Consider the following 25,572-nt stretch of genomic DNA (forward strand, 5'->3'; position numbering starts at 1 on the left):
CGTTGACATGGTGTACATGGACTTCAGTAAAGCCTTTGATAAGGTTCCACATGGTAGACTGTTGGAGAAAATGCAGATACATGGGATTGAGGGTGATTTTAGCAGCTTGGATTAGAAATTGGCTTTCTGTAAGAAGGCAGCGAATGGTGGTTGATGGAAAATATTTAGCCTGGTGTCCAGCTACTATTGGTGTACCACAAGGATCTGTTTTGGGACCACTGCTGTTTGTCATTTTTGTACATGACTTAGATGCAGGCATAGGTGGATGGGTTAGTAAATTTGCAGGTGATACTAAAGTCGGTGGAGTGGTGGACAGTGTGGAAGAATGTTGCAGTTTACAGGGAGACTTGGATAAACTGCAGAATTGGGCTGAGAGGTGGCAAATGGAGTTTAATGCAGATAAATGTGAGGAGATTCACTTTGGGAAGTATAACAGGAAGGCAGAGTACTGGGTCAGTGGAAAGATTCTTGGTCATGTGGATGTGCAGAGGGATCTTGGAGTCCACGTACATAGATCCCTGAAAGGTGACACCCAGTTTGATAGTGCTATTAAGAAGGCATATGGTGTGTTTTGTTTTATTGATGGAAGGATTGAGTTCCAGAGCCGTAATGTCATGCTGCAACTATACGAAATGCTAGAGTGGCCGCACTTGGAATATTGTGCACAGTTCCGGTCGCCCCATTACAGGAAGGATATGGAAACATTGGAAAGACGCAGAGGAGATTTACCAGGATGTTGCCTGGTCTGGAGCGAAAGTCATTTGAGGAAAGGCTGAGAGACTTGGATCTGTTCTCATTAGAAAGAAGAAGGCTAAGAGGGGATTTGATAGGGTAGACAGTGAAAGTCTTTTTCCTAGGATGATGACGTTAGCTTGTACGAGGGGTCATAGCTACAAATTGAGGGTTGATAGATTTAAGACAGATGTCAGAGGCAGATTCTTTACTCAGAGAGTGGTAAGGGCGTGGAATGCCCTGCCTGCCAATGTAGTTAACTCAGCCACATTAGGAAGATTTAAACAATCCTTGGATAAGCACATGGATGATGATGGGATAGTGCAGGCGGATGGGCTTAGGTTGTTTAAAAGTCTGTGCAACATTGAGTTGTAAAATTGGCTTGGCTAAAGAAGATAGAGAGTAGTTGTGGAGGGGTGTTTTTCTGACAGAGGTTCTCTGACTACTGTGTTCCACAAGGATCAGTACTGAAATCTCTGTTGTTTGTAATATAAATAACTGATTTGGATAAAATGTCAGTGATCTGATGAGTAAGTTTGAAGATGACATGAAAATTTGTGACGTTATGGCTAGTGAGAAAGGATATCAAAGGATACAGCATGATAGATCAGCTGGAAAGTTGGAAGAATGGCAGATGGAATTTAGTACAGACAAGTCTGAGATGAAGCATTTTAGGAGGTCAGATGCAAGAGGAAGGTATATTGTATGTGGCTGGACCCTGAGCAGCGTTGCTGTACAGAATGCAAGTCCATAGCTCCCTGACAATAGCAGCACAAGCGGATACAATGGTAAAAAAGGTGCACAGCATGCTTGCCTTCATTGGTTGAGACAAAAAAAAAGCTGCAGATGCTGGAATCCAAAGTAGACAGGCCGATGGCTGGAAGAACACAGCAAGCCAGGCAGCATCAGGAGGTGGAAAAGTTGACATTTCTGGTGTAACTCTTCTTCAGGACTTATTGGTTAAGTATAAAGGTTGGCCAGTCATGTTGCAGCTGTACAAGGCTTTGTTCAAGCCAAATTTGGAGTATTATGTGCAGTTCTTGTCACCACACTATAGGAAGGATGTGGTGACTTTGGAAAGAAATTTACCATGTTTCCAATGGTTTATATTGCCTGTATTGGAGTGTATTAGCCTTGGAAATCAGAGAAAATTTGTTTGTTATTACTAAAGCTTTGGAGCCTGAGGGCAGCCTGATAGAAGTGTATATAATTATGAGAAACATGGAGAAAGTGAATAGTCAGAGTCTCTTTCCCAGGGTGGAAATACCAAATAATGCAGATATAGTTTTAAGGTGAAAGGAACAAAGTTTAAAGGAGATGTATGAGGAAAGATTTTTATACCAAGTGTGGTCGGTGCCTGGAACATGCTGTCAGGGGACGTCATAGAGACATAGAGTCATATAGCATGTAAACATATCCTTGCCAAACATAATCCAAACCTAAACTAGTCCCACCTACCTACTCCTGGTCAATATCCTTCCAAACCTTTCCTATTCATGTACTTATCTAAATGTTGTAACTATGCCTGCATCCACCACTTCCTTAGGAAGTTTATTTCACATGTAAACCACCCTCTGCGTAAAATAATTTGGCCCACATGTCTTTTTTAAATCTCTCTCTTCTCACCTTGAAAATATGCCCTCTAGTCTTGAAATCTCCCATCGTAGGGAAAAGACATCTACCATTAACCCTATCTGTACCCCTCTATAAGGTCACCTCTCAACCTCCAATGCTCCAATGAAAGAAATCCCAGCCTATCCAACCTTTCTTTATAACTTAATCTTTCCATACCCACAACAACTTGATAAATCTTTTCTGAACCCTCTCTAGCTTAATAATATCATTCTTATACCTGGGCGACCAGAACTGAATACGGTATTCCAGAAGATATGATAGCAAAGTTTAAGTGGCATTTAGATAGACACATGAACAGGCAGAGAATAAAGGAATCTATATGGACCATGTACAGGCAGATAGAATTAGTTTAGAATAGCATCATTATCGACACAGACAAGGTGGGTTGAAGGGCCTGTTCCTCTAATGTTCTATGAACCAACAAGAGGGAAAAACATACTTGACCTCACCCTTACCAATCTGCCCACTGTAGATGCATCTGTCCATGACAGTATCAGTAAGAGTGACCACCGCACAGTCCTTGTGGAGACAAAGTCCCACCTTTATATTGAGAATACTCTCCATCATGTTGTGTGGCACTATCACCAACCTAAATAGTACAGACTTCAAACAAATGTAGCAACTCAAGTCTGAGCATTCAAGAGGCGCTGTGTGCCATCAATAGCAGCAGAATTGTACTCCAGCACAATCTGCAATCTTATAGACTGGCATATTCCCCATTTGATTATTACCATCAAGCCAAGGAATCAACCTTGATTCATTGGAGAATGCAGGAGGGCATGCCAGGAACAGCACCAGGCACAACTAAGAATGAGGTATCAGCCTTGTGAAACTACCAAATAGGACTACTTGCATGCCAAACAGTATTAGCAGCAAGTGGTAGACCACACTAACCAATCCCACAACAAATGGACCAGATCTAAGCTCTGCAGCCCTGCCAGATCCAGTCATGAATGGTTGTGGATAACTAATTCAGTGGAGGGGGAGGCTTCATAAATCTTCAAACCTCAATGATGGGAGTGCCCAACACATCAATTCACAAAATAAGGCTGAAGTATTCATAGCTATCTTTATTCTTATCCATAAGTAACTTAAAACTTACAGAATAATGGTCACTGTTCCTGAAATGCTCCCTCAATTAAACTTAAATCACTTGGCTGCACACATTTCTGCACACCTCCAAGCCCCTGGCATTAAGGGAGTCCCAGTCTTTGTAGATTATTGTAGGAGAAGTTGAGATCACCCACCACAACAATCCTTTTATTTTTACATTTTCCCAAAATTTGTCCAGCTACCTGTTCTTTTATCACTCACTAGCTGTTGGGAGGCATGTCATACAATCCCATCAAAGTAATTGCATCCTTCCTATTCCTGAGCTCCACCCAAATAGCCTCGCTGGATAATCGCTCCAAGGTGTTCTTCCACAGTACAGCCGTGATATTCTCCCTAATCGCAACCATTCTCCTGCCACACTATATCTTTTGCATCCCTCTCTATCTCACCTGAAACATTTAAATCCATAAAAATTAAGCTGCTAGTCTTGTCCCTCTCTCAACCTGTAAGAGCTACATCATCATAGTTTTATTTATTAATCCAAGTTCTAAGTTCATCTGCTTTACCTGTCATTCTCTTCGTATGAAAAAAAATACACCTCAGATTGTCAGTTCTGCCGTGTTCAGTGACTTCTACTTGTCTGTTCTTCCTCTTAGTCTCATTGGTCTTAGTCTCTGACTCTGCCTGTACCATCTTATCGGCCTTAGTCTCTGACTCCGCCTCTATCATCTTGCTTGTTAATCTACCACTGTGGTTCCCACCCTACTGCCACACAGGTTTACTCTGGCCAAATTATATCTGATCTAATTAAAGTCAACCTTCTTCCAGTTGAAAGCTTCTATTTCAGATCCATCCTTGTTCTTTTCCACAACAATCTTGAATCGAATAGTTATGACCATTGTCTGCAAATTGCTCCTTCACTAATCCTTTGACCACGTGCTGGTTTCATTACCTAAAATTAACTCCAGGATAAACGCTTGTCTTGTAGGACCTTTTACACACTGCCTTGAAAAGGTCTTGTGGATGCATTTTAAGAAATCTGATCCCTCCAAACCTTTTATACCATGACTACCCTAGTTAACCTTGGGGAAGTTGAAATCCCCATCTACCACTGCCCTGTTAGTTTTACACTTCTCTGAAATTTGCCTAAAAGTCCACCCTTCTAATCTCTCTAACTGTTTGGGAGTTCGTGGCTTCCTGCTTTCTGTTTCCTTCTTTCTTGAATAGAAGCATTATATTTGCAGCTCTCCTGCACATGCCTTTGCAGAATTGTTTTCTTTTCTTTCAATTTATAGACTATTTCCTTAAATGTCTCCTACTGCTTTCCTAGATCCACAGTTCCCAGAAAGTAGCAACACAACTGGATAATGTAGTCAAGAAGGCATATGGCATGCTTGCCTTCATTGGTCAAGGAATTTATGATTCTGTTTTAGTTTTTAGATTAATATGATTATGGGCAGCAAGGTGGCTCAGTGGTTAGCACTGCCGCCTCACTGCGCCAGGAACCCAGGTTCTGTCTGTGTGGAGTTTGCACACTCTCTCCGTTTCCTCCAGGTTATCTGGTTTCCTCCCACAAGCCAAATGATGTGCAGGTCAGGTGAATTGGCCATGCTAAATTGCCCTTAGTGTTAGGTGCTTTAGTAAATATAGGGTAGGGGAACGGGTCTGGGTGGGTTACTGTTCGGAAGGTTGGTGTGGACTTGTTGGGCCGAAAGGCCTGTTTCCATACTGTAGGGAATTTAATCTAATGATTTTTGTTCCATGTCTGTGAAAAGTAAAACTGTGATTGAAATTAATCATCTTAGCATTTGCAAATTCCTTAAGTAAACTGGCTGGTAATCAGACCAGTGTTTATGCTGGAACTGTGCATATTTTACTTTGTCCACAGCATGCTTGTTCTGTGCAGCTCTGGAATCCACATTTAGGAGGGATATGATTGCACTGGAGATGGTGCAGATAATATTTACCAGGATGTTGCCTGGGCTGAAGAGTTTTAGTTTGAAGTGAGATTGGACAGCCTAGGAATGTTTTGTGTGGGACAGAGGACACTGAGGGGTAACATGATTGACACTCAAAAAGCTTGATATCGTCCAATACAAAGTGGTCTACTTGGTTGGCATTACATCCACAAACATCCACTCCTTCCACAGACGCTAAATAGCAGCAGTGTGTACTATCTACAAGATGCACTGCAGAAATTCACCATGGACCCAGAGACAGCACCTTCCAAACCCATGACTACTTTTACCTCGAAGTATAAGGAGGGCAGATACATGGGAACATCATCATCTGTGAGTTCCCCTCCAAGCCATTCACCATCCTGACTTGGAAATATATCACCATTCCTTCACTGTTGCTGGGTCAAAATCATGGAATTCCCTCCCTTATGGCATTGTGAGTCAGCCTACAGCACATGGACTGCAGCGGTTCAAGAGGGCAGCTGACCACCACCTTTTCAAGGGCAACTTGGGATGGGCAGTAAAATTCAGGCCAACTAGCAATGTTCACATCCCACAAGTGAATACAATAAAAACCTGCATATTAGTTTTCTACAATTCATGCACAAGGACAACAAGATCCCTCTGCACTGAAGCATTTTGAAGTTTCTCTCCACTTAGATAATAAGTTGCCTTTCTATTCTTCTGACCAAAATGGATAACCTCACACTTAAACTCCATCTGCCAAATTTTGACCCATTCACCTTACCTATACAAAGCCATTTGTAGATTTCTGATTTCTTCATTGCAGCTCACTTTCCCATGTGTTAAGTGTCATCTGCAAATTTGACTATAGTACCTTCAAACCCTGCATCAATGTCGTTAATATAGGTAGTTAGGGCCTGAGGACTGAACCCTGAAGCACCCCACTCATAAAGTCGTGGGAACTAGAAAAATACCCATTTATCGCAACTCTCTGTTTTCTGCTTGATAACCAATCCTCAGTCCAAAATAATAAATTATTCCTAACTCCATGTGATCTTACCTGATGTATTATCCTTTTGTGCAGCACCTTATAAAATGCCTTCTGGAAATCAAGATATGCTATATTACCAGCATCTTCATTATCCATACTGTTTGTTACACCTTCAAAGAACTTGAGCAAATTAGTCAAGCAGGAAGGAGCAGTACTCCAAAAGCTTGTGATTTCAAATAAATCTATTGGACCATAACCTGGTGTCATGTGACTTCTGACTTCCTCCATAGATAAGTAGCTATTTTGGACACTCCATCAGATCCACAATGTTTTCTCTATTGAACTGATTATGAAGATTAAGTTAAGGACATCAAACGGTTCTTGCCTAAGTGAGCTGAGAGAGGGTAAATCTGTGACAATTGCGGAAATGATTGACTGTAACTGTGGCATGGTTTTAATTAAATCCCAGTTAATGATACTTTGTTTTAACTATAGCTCAAAAAGAAGACCCTGGAAGTCACCATCTGGGATTACGATCGATTGTCCTCCAATGATTTCCTTGGTGAAGTGAGTAACAAAGACATAGATTAAATCAGTGCATATCAATTATTGAGATTAAATCAAAGTAACAACTTTCTTATTTTAAGTTTTCCATATTATTGAACAGTTCTTACTGATAATTGTTTTTATCATCTGTCATTTTGGAAATATGCACTATTTTGATCACAACTTGAATAGTATATTGATTATTAGATACATTTCCTGAGAGATAACACGAAGATTGGTGGAGTAGCAGAAAGCATAAGGGACTGTCGAAGAATACAGGAGGATATAGATAGACTGGAGAGTTGGGCAAAAAAGTGGCAAATGGATTTCAATCCAGACAAATGTGAGGTGATGCATTCAGGCAAAACTAATTCCAGAGTGAATTATACAGTGAATGGAAGAGCCTTGGGACAGGTTGATGGGCAGAGAGATCTGGGAGTGCAGGTCCATTGTACCCTGAAGGTTGCTGCGCAGGTGGATAGAGTGGTCAAGAAGTCATATAGTGTGCTTGCCTTCTTCGGATGGGGTATTGAGTATAAGAGCTGGCAAGTCATATTAAAATTGTATAAGACTTTGGTTCGGCCGCATTTAGAATACTGTGTACAGTTCTGGATGCCACATTACCAAAAGGATTTGGATGCTTTGGAAAGGATGCAGAGAAGGTTTGCGAGGATGTTGCCTGGTATGGAAGGCGCTAGCTATGAAGAGAGGTTGAGTAGGTTAGGTTTGTTTTCATTAGAAAAAAAGGAGATTGAGGGGGGACCTAATTGAGGTTTACAAAATCTTGAAGGGTATGGACAGGGTGGATAGAAACAAGCTTTTTCCCAGGGTGAAGGATTCAATAGCAAGAGGTCACGCTTTCAAGGTGAGAGGTGGAAAGTTTAAGGGGGATACACGCGACAAGTACTTCACACAGATGGTGGTGGGCGTTTGGAACGCTTTTTCAGCAGAGGTGGTAGAGGTAGGCAGAGGTGGACAGATGCATGAGTAGGTGGGGAGCAGAGGGATACAGATGCTTAGGAATTGACCGACAGGTTTAGACAGTACATTTGAATCGGCTCAGGCTTGGAGGGCCGAAGGGCCTTTTCCTGGGCTGTAAATTTTCTTTGTTCTCTTTGTTCTTAAAATATTACTAAAGGTAAAGGAGCATAGAAACGTGATCTGTGGAAACAAATCTTTAAACGTGGAAGAAAAACTAATGCATTTTATAAAATAAAAGCAGATAATGTCCTATACTTTATCAATAAGGGCTTTAAGGATGTATGTTTGTTCGCTGAGGCGGAAGGTTCATTCTGTCACCATACTAGGTAACATCATCAGTGAACCTCCGGTGAAGCACTGGTGGTATGGTCTGCCTTTTATTTATGTGTTTCCTTGGGTTGATAATATCATTTCCTGTGGTGATGTCATTTTCCGTTCTTTTTCTCAGGAGGTGGAAAATAGGATCCAAGTCAATGTGTTTGTTGATAGAGTTCAGGTTGGAGTGCCATGCTTCTAGGAATTCTCACACATATTTCTGTTTGGCTTGTCCTAGGATGGATGTGTTGTCCTAGTCGAAGTGGTGTCCTTCCTCATATATATGTAAAGATACTAGTGAGAGTGGGGTGTGTCTTTTTGTTGATGTTCATGTATCCTGGTGGCAAGTTTTCTGCCACTTTGTCCAATGTATTGTTTGTTACAGCTCTTGCAAAGTATTTTGTAAATGACATTAGTTTTGCTTGTTATCAAATCTTCTGAAAACTGGCTAAGGGCTTTAAGAATAATAGCAAAAAAACTAATTCCACAGGCATACAAATAGAACATAGAACATAGAACATTACAGCACAGTCCAGTCCCTTCAACCCTTGATGTTGTGTTGACTTGTGAAACCCATCTGAAGCTCATCTAACTTACACTTTTCCATTATGATCCATATGTTTATACAATGACGATTTAAATGCCCTTAAAGTTAGCAAGTCTACTACTGTTGCAGGAAGGGAATTCCACACCCTTACTACTCTCTGAGTGTAGAACCGACCTCTGACATCTGTCCTATATCTATCACCCCTCAATTTAAAGCTATGTCCCTCATACTAGCCATCACCATTCAAGGAAAAAGGCTCTCACTGTCCACCTTTTCTAATCCTCTGATCACCTTGTATGTCGTGGAGTCTTGATCATTGATACATACAGCACAGAAACAGAAACTTTGGTCCAACTTGTCCATACCGAACAGATATTCTAACCTAATCTAGTCCCATTTGCCAGCACTTGGTTATACCCCTCTAAACCCGTCCTATTCGTATACCTATCCAGATGCCTTTTAAATGCTGCAATTGTACCAGCCTCCACCACTTCCTCTGGCAGCTCATTCCAGATACGCACCACCTTCTGCGTGAAAAAGTTGCTCCTTATGTCTCTTTTGTACCTTTTCTCTCTCACCCTAAACCTATGCCCTCTAGTTTTGGACTCACCGACCCCAGGAAAAAGACTTTGTCTATTTACCCTATCCATGCCCCTCATAATTTTATAAACCTCTGTAAGGTCACCCCTCAGTCTCTAATGCTCCAGGGAAAACAGCCCCTGCCTATTCAAAAGTGGCCTAACTAAGTCCTGTACAGCTGCAACATGTCCTCCCAGCTCCTGTACTCAATATTCTGACCAATAAAGGAAAGCATACCAAACACCTTCTTCACTATCCTATCTACCTGTGACTCTACTTTCAAGGAGCTATGAACCCATACTCTCAGGTATCTTTGTTCAGCAACACTCCCTAGGACCTTACTGCTAAGATTTGCTTTCCCAAAATGCAACACCTTGCATTTATTTCAATTAAACTCCATTTGCCACTCCTCAGCCCATTGGTCCATCTGATTAAGATCCCGTTGTAATCTGAGGTAACCTTCTTTGCTGTCCACTGTACCTCCAATTTTGATGTCATCTGCAAACTTACTAACTATATCTCCTGTGTTCACATCCAAATCATTTATATAAATCATAAATAACTATTTAAATAAGCAACGTGTGAAGAGTGCACTGACTGTACTGCAAGCATCAGAAAGCTTGCCATAGAGGAAACATCTTTACTAATGGCTTACTTTAGTGCTCTAAAGATTATTAGGACACTTAGCAAATAAATATCCCATCATTACTGTTTTATGAATGTAGATAACAGCTGTTCCATTATGTCTGTTTGGAAAATTAGCCTCAGAGTACATAATCATAAAAACCTTCGTCTTTTAACCAAGGAAGCATTTAATTTACAATCACTGACAGAAAAAGTCTCCTATATTGCTTCTAAAAGACAGAAAACAACATGAGAAGGAATCTTAAATTATTTCAACTGAAGCAACAGAAGCAGAAACAAATGATAGAACTTAATAAAACACAGCAGGAAAAAGAAATAATGTATGGAGGAGGGTGTGATTTATTTTGGGCAACCAAAATATCTTGCTCAGTGTTATGACCATAATTGGGTCTTTTGCCCAAATTAATGCAGTTTTCACTTAAAGAAAATATGTATCTGTGTATTTTTTTTTTGTTCAAATTCAGGATGTGGACTTTGCTGGTTCGGCCATAATTTTTCCCCATCCCTAGTTGTCCCTTGAGAACCTGCCTTCTTGAACCACTATAGTCCATATGCTGTAGGTAGAGGCACAATATTGTTAGGGAGGGAATTCCAGGATTTTGACTCACAAATAGTGAAGGAAAAGCGATATATTTCCATGTCAGGATTGTGAGTGGCTTGGAAGGGAACTTGTTCCTGGTGGTGTTCCCATGTATCTTCTGCCCTTTTTCTTCTAAGTGAAGTGATCATTGGCCTGGAAGATACTCTCTAAGGAGTCTTGGTGATCTTGTAGATGAAACACATTGCTGCTACTGAGCATTGGTGGTAGAGGGCATGGATGCTTGTGGATGCGGTGTTAATCAAAGCTCCTTGGGTCTTGTTGGAGCTGCACTCAACCTATTCCATCACACTCCTGACTTGTGTCTTGTCATTTGCCAATAGCGTAAAGGGTTACGGTGATAATATGAGTAAAAGACATTGGAATGTTTGATCAGCCATAATATGAATGGTGGAACAGGCTTGATGTGCTGAATGACCTAATTGTATTCCTATTTTTTTCATTTTTCATGTTTCTAAAGAGAAATCAAGTTAGGTGAGTGAGAAAATTCATGGCACATGCCATAAAATGTGAGTAAATGTAAAGTTTTTTCCTTTCAGTAGGAAAAACCAAAATGCAGAATATTTTTTAAATGGTGATAAATTGGGAAATGAATGATAACTTCATTGAAATGTACAGAATTCTTAAAGGTCTAAAAAAGAAATATGCAGAAAAATATTACTCCTGCCTAGGTTGTCAACGATTATGGAACACAAGCACAGAGTAACAGGGAAGCTGTTTAGGATTGAGAGGGGGAGGAGTATTTCCACTCAGAAGGTAATAGCTGTTTGGAATCTACCCCAGAAAGCTGTGAAGTGCTAATCATCAAATAGATTTCTTCACCCTTCTTACATAATTAGCCATGAGAATAGTACAGAAGAATGACGTTAAGATGAATAAACCACAGTCCAGAATGACATAGTATGCATAAGGTGATGAATGGCTTATTCCTGTGACTATGTTACTATATTCCTGCAAAATAACCATTTAATATTTGTAATATAATTCATGAGGATATCAGTCCAGTTCAAAAAATAATTATAGAAACCCTGTCTTTCAGCTTTCACCATTTTCTCAGCTGCCCAAATTCCAGCACCCTAAAACTCTGCCCAGACCTACCATGTACCTTCTATGTTGCCTACTCCCAGAAGACTGTAAACTATGAGAGGACTAGTTGGCCATTCAGCCCATCATATCTGCTCTGTCATTCAATGAGATCATGTCTACTTTGATAATCCTCAACTTCACTGTCTTGCATTGTCCCCATAACTATTGCCAACAATTTATCTTGGGCCATCCACGTTGATGATATAGTCAAGAAAGTACACCAATATTTCTACTTCCTCAGAAGGCTAAGGAAATTCATCATGTCCACAAAGACTCTTAGAAATTTTTATAGATGCACTGCAGAAAGTATCCTATCTGGATGCATTGCAGCTTGGTTTGGCAACTGTTCTGTCAAGATCACAAGAAATTACAGAGAGTCATGAACACAGCCCAGTCCATCATGAAAACCAACCTTCCATCCATTGACTCCACCTACTCTTCCAACTACCTCAGGAAAGCAGCCAACATAATCAAAGATCCCTCCCACCCCAGTTATATTGTCTTTCACCCCTTCCATTGGGCAGAAGATGCAAAAGTTTAAAAATACAAACCAACAGACTCAAGAACAGCATTTTCCCCACTATTATCAGACTTATGAATGGACCTCTCATTTATTAGAAATTATGTTTCTGTGAAACAAGTAATTGCAGAGTGCTTCAGAGAACATCTCCAGGACACCCGCACAAACCAACCAACCCCACCACCCCGTGGCCGAACACTTCAACTCCCCCTCCCACTCTGGCAAGGACATGCAGATTCTGGGCCTCCTCCATCACCACACCCTAACTATCTGACGCCTGGAGAAAGAACACCTCATCTTCTGCCATGGGACCCTCCAACCACACGTGATCAATGTGGACTTCACTAGTTTCTTCATTTCCCTTTGCCCACATTATCCCCATTCCAACCTTCCAACTTGGCACTACCATCATGACTTGTCCTACCTGTCCATCTTGCTTCCCACCAATCCGCTTTACCCTCCTCTCTGACCTGTCACCAATACTCCCACCTCCATCTACCTACCGCACTCTCAACTACTTTTCCCCCAGCCCCTTCTCCCCCCCCACCCCCACCCCCTCCCCAACTCCGATCACACACATTTATTGCTCTACCCCTGGGCTCAAAGCTTTGTTCTTGATGAAAAGCTCTCACCTGAATCGTCGATTCTCCTGCTCCTTAGAAGGATATGGGCCAGGTGCAGGGAAACGCGGTTAGCATGAATGCACATCTTGGTCAACATGGATCAGTCTGGGCCGAAGGGCCTGTCTCTTTGCTGTAAGACTCTATGACACTGTGACCATATGAATACTAAAGTCTGTACGACCAAATGACTAAATGTATGTAACACCTGCTATCTCCTCCTAAAATATTCCATCATCTATAACTACTTTGAAACTTTTTTGAAAAGGAGCCATTTCTTTATTTCATTTGATGCCCATTTTATAATTTGAAGATCAACCTTAAAAGCATGTATAAAATTTCCAAAACAAGATACATTTGTTGGGAATCTGAAATATACCTATAAAATGCTGGAAATTCTTAGCATTCATTTCTAGATAATTAGAAGTTAACGGGAAGCAATTTACAGGCCCCTAAAAGGCAGAAAGTAAGATAGGGGTTTCATAGGAATGGAAATAGGTCATTCAGCCCATCAAGGTTGCTTCACCATTCAATTCTATCACAGCCGATTCAATGCTTCAATGCCTTCTATCCACTGCATCCTCATACACCACCATTAATCAGTTTGTTTAACCTTGATGATGGAGAACCTTGTTGAAACAATAATTAGTATCAAAATTAACAGGACAAATGTGGATTAATTAAGGAAAGTCCACTGGATTTATTAAAAATAAATGATGTTTAATTAACTTGCTTGAGTTGTTAAATGGAATAACAGGGTGGATGTTGATAACACTGTTGATGCAATAGACATGAATTTCCAAAAGGATTTGATAAAATGCACATCACAGAATTATAACGAAGTTATTGCTCCTGCAATTAAATATGATAGTAGCAACATGGATGTGAAGTTGGCTGAGTGACAATAAACAGAAAGAAGTTGAAAAGATGCAAATAAGCTGGTGAAACAGATGGACAAATGGATATAAAATTTAATGCTATGAAGTGTGTTCACATCTCATAGCAGACTTGTGGGAAAAATTATAAGTCATGGTATTAAAGAGACAGTGACAACATAGATACAAAATAGGCTGAGAAACAGGAAACCAGCAGTAATGGTTAACAAGTATTTTTTGGGCGAGACAAAAGTTTATATTGAAGTTCCCTAGCTGTTGGAATTGGAACTCTTGCTTTTCCTCAAAAATACAACTGATGTAAATCGTGGTCCACAGGGGACAATTACAAAGTTTGTGGGTGATACAAACTTGGACAAATTGTAAACTGAGGATGACGGTGTGGAACTTCAAAATTGACATTGACAAATTGGTAGAGTAGGCGGAGAGGGGACAAATTAAGTTTTAGATTAGATTAGATTACCTACAGTGTGGAAACAGGCCCTTCGGCCCAACAAGTCCACACCGACCCTCCAAACAGCAACCCACCCAGACCCATTCTCCTATATTTACCCCTTCACCTAACACTACAGGTAATTAAGCATGGCCAATTCACCTAACCTGCATATCTTTGGACTGTAGGAGGAAACCGGAGCAACCGGAGGAAACCCACGCAGACACGGGGAGAATATGCAAACTCCATATAGACAGTTGCCTGAGGCAGGAATTGAACCCAGGTGTTCTGATGCTGTGAGGCAACAGCACTAATCACTGTGCCACCATGCCACCCGAGTTCAGTGCGAAGTGTGAGGTGATTTGTTTTATCAGAAAGAATATGGAAAGACAGTATTAAGGTGGGAGCGTATGTACATAAATAAAGTTGTCAGGTTAGACAAAGATGGCTTTTAATAAAGCTTACATTACTAGAGAAATAGAGTACAAGAGCAGTGAGGTTATCTCGAGCTGATATAAGACACTGGTTAAACCTCAGCTAGAATATTATATACTTTTCTGGTCACCACATTATAGGTAATTTCTGATCAATGTGTTTAGAGATGTAATAGCACACCTCTGGAGCAGGTGGGAGTTAAATCCAGGCTTCACATTATAGAAAAGTCAGGAATGCATTTGAGAGAACACAAAAGTGGTTTGTGAAAATCAAATCAAGGATGAGAACTTCCGTTATACGGAAAGATTGGAGAAGTTGGGATTGTTTTCCTTGGAAAGGAAAGTGACGGCAGGCGATTGGTCGAAGTTTTCAAAGTCAAAAGTCATTGCCTAATAGGTTTATTTAAAATTACAATCTATCAGAGTACTGCTTCTTCACCATAGAACGTAGAACACAGAACATTACAGCGCAGTACAGGCCCTCCAAACCTCGATGTGGCACTGACCTGTGAAATCAATGACCATTTCCCCTACACTATTCCATTATCATCCATATATTCATCCAGTGATCATTTAAATGCCCTGAAAGTTGGTGGACTCTACTACTTGTTGCAGGCAGGCAATTTCATGCCCTTACTACTCTCTGAGTAAAGAAACTACCCCTAATATCTGTCATATATCTATCACCCTCAATTTAAAGCTATGTCCCCTCATTGTTAACCATCACCATTGAAGTAAAAAGGCTCTCACTGTCCACCCTATTTAATCCTCTGATCATTTTATATATCTCTATTAAATCACCTCTGAACCTTTTTCTCTCTAATGACAACAGTCTCAAGTCCCTTAACCTTCCCTCATAAGACCTTCCCTCCATGCCAGGCAACGTCCTGTTAAATCTCCTCTGCACCCTTTCCAATCCTTTTTATAATGCAGCATCTGGAATTGTATGCAATACTCCAAGTCCAGAGTTTTGTACAGCTGCAACATGACCTCATGGTTCCGAAACTCAATCCCTCTACCAGTGAAGTTTAACAAACTGTATGCCTTCTTAACAACCCTATCAACTTGGGTGGCAACTTTCACGGATCTATGCATGTGGACACTGCGATCTCTCTGCTCATCTGCACTATCGAGAATCTTACCATTAGCCCAGTACTCTGTATTCCTCTACTCCTTCCAAAGTGAATCACCTCACACTTTTCCACATTCAACTCCATTTGCCACTTCTCAGCCTAGCTCTGCAGCTTATCTATGTTCTCTGTAACCTGCAACATCCTTCTGCACTGTCTACAACTCCACTGACCTTAATGTCATCCACAAATTTACCAACCCATCCTTCTACACCCTAATCCAGGTCATTTATTAAAATGACAAACAGCAGTGGACCCAAAACCGATCCTTGCAGTACACCACTAGTAACTGAACTCCACGATGAACATCTCCCATCAACCATTTCCATCTGTCTTTTCTCAGCTAGCCAATTTCTGATCCAAATCATTAAATCACCCTCAATTTCATGCCTCTGAATTTCCTGGAATAACCTATTGTGGGGAACCTTATCAAATGCTTTACTGAAATCCACATACACCACATCAACCACTTTACCCTCATCCACCTGTTTGGTCACCTTCTCAAAGAACTCAATAAAGTTTGTGAGGCACAACCTACCCTTCACAAAACAGTGTTAACTATCCATAAACAACTTGTTCTTTTCCAGATGATTATAAATCCCATCTCTTATAATCCTTTTCAATACTTTACCCACAACTGATGTAAGGCTCACTCATCTATAATGACTAGGGTTATCTCTCCTCACCTTCTTGGACAAGGAAACAACATTTGCTATCCTCCAGTCTTCTGGCACTATTCCTGTTGCCAATGATGACATAAAGATCAAAGCCAAAGGCTCGGCAATCTCCTCCCTGGCTTCCCAGAGAATCCTAGGATAAATTCCATCTGGCCTAGGGGACCTATCTATTTTACACTTTCCAGTATTGCTAACACCTCCTCCCTGTGAACCTCAATTCTGTCTAGTCTAATAGACTGTAGCTCAGTATTCTCCTCAACCACATTGCCTTTTTCCTGTGTGAATACTGACAAAAAATATTCATTTAGCATCTCTCCTATCTCTTCTAACTCCATGCAAACTTCCCACTACTGTCCTTGACAGGCCCTGATTTTAATCTAGTTATTATTTTATTCCTGACTTACTTATAGAAAGCTTTAGGGTTTTCCTTGATCCTACCTGCTAAGAACGTCTAATGACTCCTCTTGGCTCTTAGCTCTCTCTTTAGGTCCTCCCTGGCTAACTTGTAACTCTCAAGTGCCCTAACTAAGCCTCACGTCTCATCTTTACATAAGCTCCTTCTTCCTCTTAACAAGAGATTCAACTTCTTTAGTAAACCATGATTCCCTTGCTCAACCACTTCCTCCCTGCCCAACAGGTATATATTTATCAAGGCCACACAGTAACTGTTCCTTGAACAAGCTCCACATTTCAATTGTACCTATCCTCTGCAGTTTCCTTCCCCATCCGATGCATCCTAAAGCTTGCCAAATCACATCATAATTGTCTTTCCTCCAGCTATAACTCTTGCCCTGCGGTATATACCTATTCCTTTCCATCGCTAAATTAAACTTAACCAAATTGTGGTCATTATCATCAAAGTGCTCACCTACCTCCAAATCTAACATCTGGCCAGGTTCATTACCCAGTTCCAAATCCAATGTGGCCTCACCTCTTGTTGGCTGATCTACATACTGTCTTCATTGTTTGATGCCATCTCTCCCAAGTTATCCATAAAGTCCTTGAATAGTTTGACTGTGAAGTTTGATCCTTGATCTGACTAGATCTCTATTGGTAGTCCAGTAGAGATCCAGTAGTAAAGAAATTAAGCAATTCTTCTACAACCCTTTTAACTGTGATGCTGAGTAATGGAATTGCCTCTGAAAATCTAGTTCGACACATCCATTATTGATAATAAATATTTTAATAGTTAATAAATAAACCCACTTTTTGTTTGAGATCGGGAATCTACACAATCAATCAAGACTGTTGTGAAAGGTTCCTCAAATGCTGGAATAGGTATTAAAGGTGCAGGTTTTATTACTGCCTGGGGTTTTCTGATTAACTGACATGTACGACACATCTGGCAAAATTCAACTACATCTTTGTGTAGTCCAGACCAGTAAAAATGTTTTTGTATTTTCGCCTGTGTTTTCCTCACCCCTAAATGACCTCCAAGAGATAAATCATGTGCCATTCACAGCATCTCCTTTCTATACCCTGCTGGCAAAACAATTTGATGAATCTCTGTCCTTGTCTCATCTGCTTTAATGTGTGATGGTCTCCATTTCCTCATTAAGCCATCATTTGTTAAGTAATAACACACAGGAATGCATTCATTTTCTTTCTTTATGGGGGCAGCATGGTGGCACAGTGGTTTGCACTGCTGCCTCACAGCGCCAGAGACCCGGGTTCAATTCCCGACTCAGGCGACTGACTGTGTGGAGTTTGCACGTTCTCCCCATGTCTGCGAGGATTTGCTCCAGGTGCTCTGGTTTCCTCCCACAGTCCAAAGATGTGCAGGTCAGGTGAATTGGCCATGCTAAATTGCCTGTAGTGTTAGGTAAAAAGGGGTAAATGTAGGGGTATAGGTGGGTTGCACTTCGGCGGGTCGGTGTGGACTTGTTGGGCCGAAGGGCCTGTTTCCACACTGTAAGTAATCTAATCTAATAACTGTTTTAACATCTTTTTGCTGTAATTCAATCATCTTAGTAGAGCTAAAGATACTGGTATGTTTACCTATTTGCTCCTTCTCTGTTCCACTTATCTGATCAAAGAAAATTTCCGATAACACTATGTCAGCTTCCTTAAGGTTTCTTTTTTGCCCTGTTGTAAGTTATCCTTATGATCTTCACTGAGATCTACCTTTCCCTTTCTACATGAGGATTTCTCTTTGCCCCAATTTCTATCCCTCATGGACTGAAGTTGATTCTGGAAGACAAACCGAGTTTTATGGACCTGCTCATAATCATCAGCCACTTCAGCTGCTAACCTTGCTGTTTTAACTCTCTGCTTTTGCACATGAGTTTGCGTTACTTCAGGCAGTGAATTTTTGAATTCTTCCATAATAATTACCTCTCTAAGGGCATCATAGGTTTGCTCGATTTTTTAAATTCTTGTCCATCTCTCGACTCCAACTCAAGCTGCTTCATTTGCAATTGAATTCTTCCCATCTCTATTGATTCTGATGGTTTCTCCAGCAAGAATAAATGCTGAGCTACTGCTGTAATTATCTCCCCTTTCCTCACAGAAGCAGGCAGTTCCAATTCCAGCTTCTCTGCTAATTCTTGCAACTTGTTTTATTCACTTTTTGCAAAACTTCCAAAGTTACAGCATCCACATCCAGAAAACCTTTGGCGACTGAAAGAGCCATTACTATTCTAAGCTTTGTCTAACCAACCAAACCAACACCTGAAATAAAGACACGGGCACCTACCACTCACTGTTTAAAATCCTGCAAAGAGCATCCAATCTGTTATGGACTAGGCTAGACCAAAACATTCTTGAATAGGCAGCCCAGACCATAACTTTGCAATTTGTTTTGGTAAGTGTATAGTGAAAATTACCCAGAGTAAAATGGCTAGGTTGACTATTAGATTTTAAAACGGACAAAACTTTATTCACAAAATTACATAATGAAACATAAAGAACAGAATAAAGAATGCCTACAGAACTCAACTTATCCAACTAGACTTATCCGAATATACAGAACAGTCCCAATGAGCAAACTCCCTTTAAAAACCAGTATAAATGGAACACATGCCCACAGGTAGAGGTTGAAGGGCAAAAAAGAGAGAGCAAGTTTTCACACAGCTCCCTGGTGAACTTCCCAGTTCAAGACTGAACTAAATCTGCTCAGCTCAGCTCAACTAAAGAGCTGACCACTCCCCTCTCTTTATACAGGTCACTTCTAAAGCATGACCACTTTGTCCTAAAGTCTCATCTGTTTACATATAAACAAAAGGCCTCTCAAAATCTTTTCCTTCTCTGTACCAAAACAGACTGATCCTAGCACTGCCCGGTTTATTGCCTGTCTGGAAAAAGAAAATCAAGGGCCGAGTCTCCTTGGGCTAAGGAACAGCTTTTAGGAAAAAAAGGGACTAGCTTTGTGATACCCTGCTCTACCCATGTCTCCAAAATGGCCACAACATTGATGTTCCAGGTACCAACCCATGCTGCAAGTTCACCCACCTTATTCTGGATGCTCCTGGTGTTGAAGTAGACACGCTACAATCCACCTTCCTGCCTGCCGGTACATTCCTGCGACCTTGAAACCTTATTCAGGACCTCACTCCTCTCAACCTCCTGTACACTGGAGCTACAATTCAGGTTCCCATCCCCTTGCTGAATTAGTTTAAATTAGCACACATCTTCCCCCAGGAAATTGGTACCCCTCTGGTTAAGGTGTAGACCATCCCATTTGTAGAGGACCCACCTACCCAGAATGAGCCTCAATTAACCCCGGTATCTGAATCCCTCCCTCCTGCACCATCCCTGTAGGTATGTGTTTAACTGCTCTCTCTCCCTATTCCTCATCTCACTAGCACATGGCATGGGTAACAAACCAGAGATGATAATTCTGTTTACTCTAGCTCGAAGCTTCTACCCTACCTCCTTGCATTTCTGCCTTAAATCCCCATCTCTTTTCCTAACTATGTTGTTGGTGCCTATGTGGACCACGACTTGGCGCTGCTCCCTGCTCCCCCTTCCCCTCAAGGATTCCAAAAACATGATCCGAGACATCACAAACCCTGACACCCGGGAGACTACACACCTACTGTGAGTCTGTTTCATTTCCACAGAATCTCCTATCTGTCCCTCTAACTATGGAGTCAGGTGAAGTTTTCAAATTTACAAAAGTTATGAACAGAATGGATATGCAGAAACTGTTCCCACTCATAAATAGATCAAAAACTAGATGCACAGATTTAAAGTGATTTGCAAATGAAGCAAATGCGAGGTGAGAAAAGACTCTCTCACTCAGTATGAAGTTTGAGTTTAGACTGCACTGCATGGAAGAGGCGGGTTCAATTGATTCATTGAGAGGGAATTGTTTTTTTTTTAAAAATAGGAACAAAATACAGGGTTACAGGAAAAGGCAGGAGATATACATTAAAGTGGTCTGAAAGCTAATGCAGACTTTATGAGCTAAATGGCCTCCTTTTGCATGCAAACATTTTGTGATTAGTTTAAGGAACATGGGAATTGGGAGCTGGAGTTGGTCATTCAAGCCTGCCCTGACATTATTTCTGATCATCTTCATCACAGCCATTTTCTTGCACTGTCCTCACATCCCTTGTTTTCTTTAATATCTCGATCTATATTGGTCTTTGTCGTGAATGCATCCAATGTCATAGTCTCCTGGGAAAATCCCAAAGGTGCAGACGGGGGTGAAGGGGGAAACTATTCTTGTTGGTGAAGGGAGAAAAAAACAAAGGAGACAGACTTAAGATGATTGCAATTTTTGACACTGAGAAAAGCAATTTCAGTCAGCAATGTCTCATTTCTACAATGTACCTGCCTGACACTGGTGATGGCAGCTTCAATTGAGATGTTTAAAATACAGTAATTGATAATTTTTTGAAGAGAAAATATTTGCAGGTCAATAGAGAAAGTCAGGGGAGTGGTTGAGATTCTGTTGCATTGGACAAGTACACACATGAGAGACTGACTGGCCTCCTTCTGGGTCATACATATTCAATCTTTCTATACTTCTAAGCCAACAATGATCCAATTATATTTTAAATAAATATAACTAATTACAACAAGCTCTGATTAAATAAATAACCTCCAAGAAAAGCAGTGGGCTCATATTTTTAAGCTTTTCCATCTTATTTTTAGGTGCTGATTGACTTGTCTAATACCTCACATTTTGATAACACACTGAGATGGTATCCCCTGAAGGAACAGGCTGAAAGTATTGACCACGCAAGGTCCCATTCTGGACAAAACAGCCAGCAGTCACCAAAGCCCTCAGTTATTAAGAGTCGGAGCCATGGTATCTTCCCAGATCCATCCAAGGGTACGTGATGTTCACTTTTCATGAAATGTTTATGTAATTCCTTCTTTATCAATGCCTCTGGTCATCCAAGGGTCAACACCCATTGCACAGGAGGAGGAGTCTGTGTTTAATTTACTGCTTAATAAAAGTAACCGGGATGAACACTGATTTGTAGATGAAAGTACATCCTAAACAATGAAGCGATCACTCATTTTGTGACTAGATGGAGAATAAGTTGTAATTCCACTATTCAGGAGGGAATTGAAGAAGTTGATCATGTCTAAAAATATTTCCTGTTTTAAATGTAATACAAGTGAAATGTAATAAAAAGATATTGAGATTCACTTTTGGGTTTTTGAGTGGAAGGGCAAACAAATTATCTGAGTTCTGAGGAAGCAAAATGTGTTTTTGGTGCAACAGCATCAGACATTTTTTAGCCAGTTGATGTAGTCTGGTTCAGTACCTTTGAGGAATCCAGTCACAATGGCTGAAGTAATTTATAAATAATATTACATTAAGAACATGGACAAAGCAAAGGAGTAAACATTTAAATTGTTGCTCATATGACAATGTTGATGCTATCAAATTTGATACTTCAATTTTTTGTCAACTTGTTACAAAAATTTTGGCCTTCTCCAACCCAGTTAAGGATCTTTCAAATTCCCTCACTCCTATAGCATGTTCAATCTTGATAGTTTGAGTTCATTTTCAATGTAAGTTGCATCTGATACTGTTTAACATTTTCTTCCACTCACAGCTAAATGTGCAAGTATTTCCTCTATTAATATCCCAGATTTAATAATAACTCAAACATGTCCCTTCCTATGATTTTGATGCATGTTGAATCACAGATTAAAGAAAAATCCTACGGTGACTAGTGATTATCAGAAAACATTTTTCAAATATAATGGAAATACATATGATGAAATATAACTGATGATGGCACTCTGACATCTGTAGAGGATTGAGACAAGATTTCAGACAAGAATGAGTGTGGAAAAAGAGAAATCATAGACACTACACTAGAGAGCTTTGGAATGTACAGATGTAAGTAAAAGAGTGTGACAGTACATTTGGAGTGCGAGACCCCTACTTAGGGAAAAGAAACCAACAGCCTCAGACATGTTGAATGTGTGTAAACTCACAGCCCAGACGGTTCTAAGGAGTGGTACCTAATTATATGAGCAGCAGTATCAGCCTCAAGCACAGAATAATAGAATTCCTGCCATTTTCTAACCCTCACCTTAACCCTAACCACATTGCAGGCTCAGCATTGAACATACAGCTGTAATCACATCACCAAGAATCTTTAGGGCAACATTTCTTCTGATTTTCTGCCTCTTAGCTTTGAGTAGCAAGCAAATATATTTACATAATAAAACTAAAAACTGTGGATGCTCAAGATCAGAAATAAAAACAGCAGGTCTGGCAACAGAGAAAGCACAGTTCACATTTCAAGGCGAGTGACTCTTAATCACCTACCTTCATGGTGGAATCAATGTATTGCCTTAAGTTTGGTGAAGAAAATAAGTTTAGAGAGCAGCACATGCTCCTTGGGTCTTGTTAGGTGACATTGGTTATGACCAGGTGTTTCATGATTGCCTTTGTTAAGAATAGGATTATATTTCATTCTGTGGACACTAACAGTTGCATACTCAAGGAATGCTACACTCTGAGAGCTGCAATCTTTTGAATGAAACCTTCAATCAAAGTTCCATCTTTACCCTCAAGTGGACAAGAACAATCCCACTACACTATTCTTAAGAGCAATACTGGAATTTCTCTCAGGATCATCCTTCAGTCGTCATCACCAAACAATCTGTTTATCAATTACTGTCACATTGCGGTTTTGAGGAAGCTTTCTGCATGCTAATTATGTTACAACATCAGCTCCAGCTCACTGACTGTGAATGTTTTGGGACATCACAAGTTTGTGAAATACAAGTATTTTATTCTTTCTACTTCATCAAAACATCTGACCGACTTACTTCAATAAAACACCCTTTATTTTAAGGAAAACATTTGTAATTTTTACAACAACTTCTTATAACTGAAGTCCCTCATCACTGATACCATCCAGAAAATATGTTCCAATGCCTTCACAACTTAATAAGAATAAAGAATATTTTTTTCAAAAACAATTATTTCATGTGATCTCCTGCTTGTTTCTTTTCTATGTACTTGCTCTTACACATGCAAAATAAAGCTGTGTCCATCAGAACTAACATTCAAACTGACATATCTGCTGTTAAAACAATGATGTGAATCTGGGTTCAATGGATGCGTGTAATTGTCAACATTTGATCATGGAACCTATTAGCTCTAGCTGACTGGTATTTAGTGCTTCTCACCTGCAGGTTGGACCTGGTTAAATTTCTGATGTTGAGTTTACAACATCTGTCCTCAGTAGAGTCATTTCTTTGCTGAATGGGTCGTCAAGCGTTAATGCTATTTAAGATTTACAATGTTTTCAAATTGATAAGTTTTCCCTATATCTAACTGTTCCTACAATAAAATACAGATCTTCACCAGATTAAAGCCTCTGCAGTAAAGACATGCATTTACATTATGGTGATTGTTTGAATTCGAACAGACATGGAGTCTGTAAGCACAGGGTTTAGATTAGAGTGGTGCTGAAAAAGCACAGCAGGTCAGGCAGCATCCAATGAAGGGCTTTTGCCTGAATCGTCAATTTTCCTGCTCCTTGGATGCCTCCATAGAGAAAGTGGCTGGAATGGAGGCAGACCTAACTCACAGATTACTTTAATATTTCTGTTATCCAATGACAGAGTAACATTAACTGTGATTGTGTAAAGATTGGAATACAGAAAATAAACCACAGAAAATAAATGTCATGACAACTATGTTCATCACTGATATTTGTTCCACCAGAAATGCACGTGGCCACCATTGAGAAATCCCAGAGCAGTCCTGCCAGCTCAAAATCTTCTTCAGAAGGACATTTACGTTCTCATGGGCCATCTCGAAGCCAAAGCAAAACCAGTGTCACCCAGACCCACCTGGAAGACGCTGGGGCCGCCATTGCTGCAGCAGAAGCAGCCGTGCAGCAGCTCCGACTCCAGCCAAGTAAACGACGCAAATAACTTCCTCAGCATGGCAGCTTAACATTCATCTGTTGCCTTTTGTCTGAACTCCCTTAACTTTCTGAGCCTCTGTTAATCCAGTTTTTTTTTTCAGTTCACTCCTATCGTTTGCATCATCTGCTCACCGTATGTAGCCGTACCTCTCTGTGAATCGTATTTATACATCACTGATCATTTTCCTATAATTGTGACTTTTCATTTGGGATAAGGCAGTGAAACTGGCTGTTCCTCTAATTTAGTCCCTCACCCAAAGCAACCAGTTATGTAGATGTGGATTTGAACAAAATATCTGATGGGTGACATAAACCTTCACATCAGTTTCCATTTTATTAATAATAACACTCATTATTAGTTATTCTACTGATTAATGTACCCACAGAGCTTAATTTTAATAATTTAAATTTTTTTGCTCCCTGTTATTGAGTGTTTTTTGTTCATGCACCTGCTACCCGATTGCTGGAAGTAACATTCTGAGCAACAAAAGAGGTGTTCAGCAACTGTTAATCCATTTGACACTGCTGTGATCTCTGTCACTGGCTTCCAGCTGTCACAATCCAGATAATCCTAAACTGGTTATTGCAGACCTAGATCCACATCCAATAATGTCCTGAACATGTGAACAAATAGAAATAAGCCATTTGGCCAAGTTTTTCTCCCATTCAGTACGTTTGAGGTGGAACTGACTGGAACCTCAAATCCATGTTCTTGTCTATCCTCGAAAACCTTTCACCTTATTGCTTAGCAAGAATCTATTTATCTCTACCTTAAAAATAATCAAAGACTCTGTTTCCTCCACCTTTTAAGGAAGAGAGTTTCAAAATCTCTGATCCCTTGATAGAAAAACAAGCCTCATCTCTGGTTTAAATGGCTG

At 40.4% G+C, this 25,572-nt stretch overlaps 1 protein-coding gene across 10 annotated transcripts in view; it reads left to right on the forward strand.

Moving 5' to 3' along the window:
* Positions 1 to 25,572, forward strand: part of pcloa (piccolo presynaptic cytomatrix protein a) — a 603,113-nt gene that overhangs the window by 444,813 nt on the left and 132,728 nt on the right. For 8 of the 10 annotated variants that reach the window (XM_072563105.1, XM_072563109.1, XM_072563107.1 and 5 more), the window contains 3 exons: positions 6,829 to 6,900; positions 21,438 to 21,618; positions 24,490 to 24,684. In XM_072563105.1, coding sequence (XP_072419206.1) covers positions 6,829 to 6,900; positions 21,438 to 21,618; positions 24,490 to 24,684 — 448 coding nt within the window. Of the gene's footprint in view, positions 1 to 6,828; positions 6,901 to 21,437; positions 21,619 to 24,489; positions 24,685 to 25,572 lie in introns of those variants that run through there. The other 2 variants (XM_072563114.1, XR_011955333.1) reach the window with 2 other exon arrangements.

This window comes from Chiloscyllium punctatum, chromosome 44 (genome assembly GCF_047496795.1).
Source record: "Chiloscyllium punctatum isolate Juve2018m chromosome 44, sChiPun1.3, whole genome shotgun sequence".
NCBI classification, from domain to species: domain Eukaryota; kingdom Metazoa; phylum Chordata; class Chondrichthyes; order Orectolobiformes; family Hemiscylliidae; genus Chiloscyllium; species Chiloscyllium punctatum.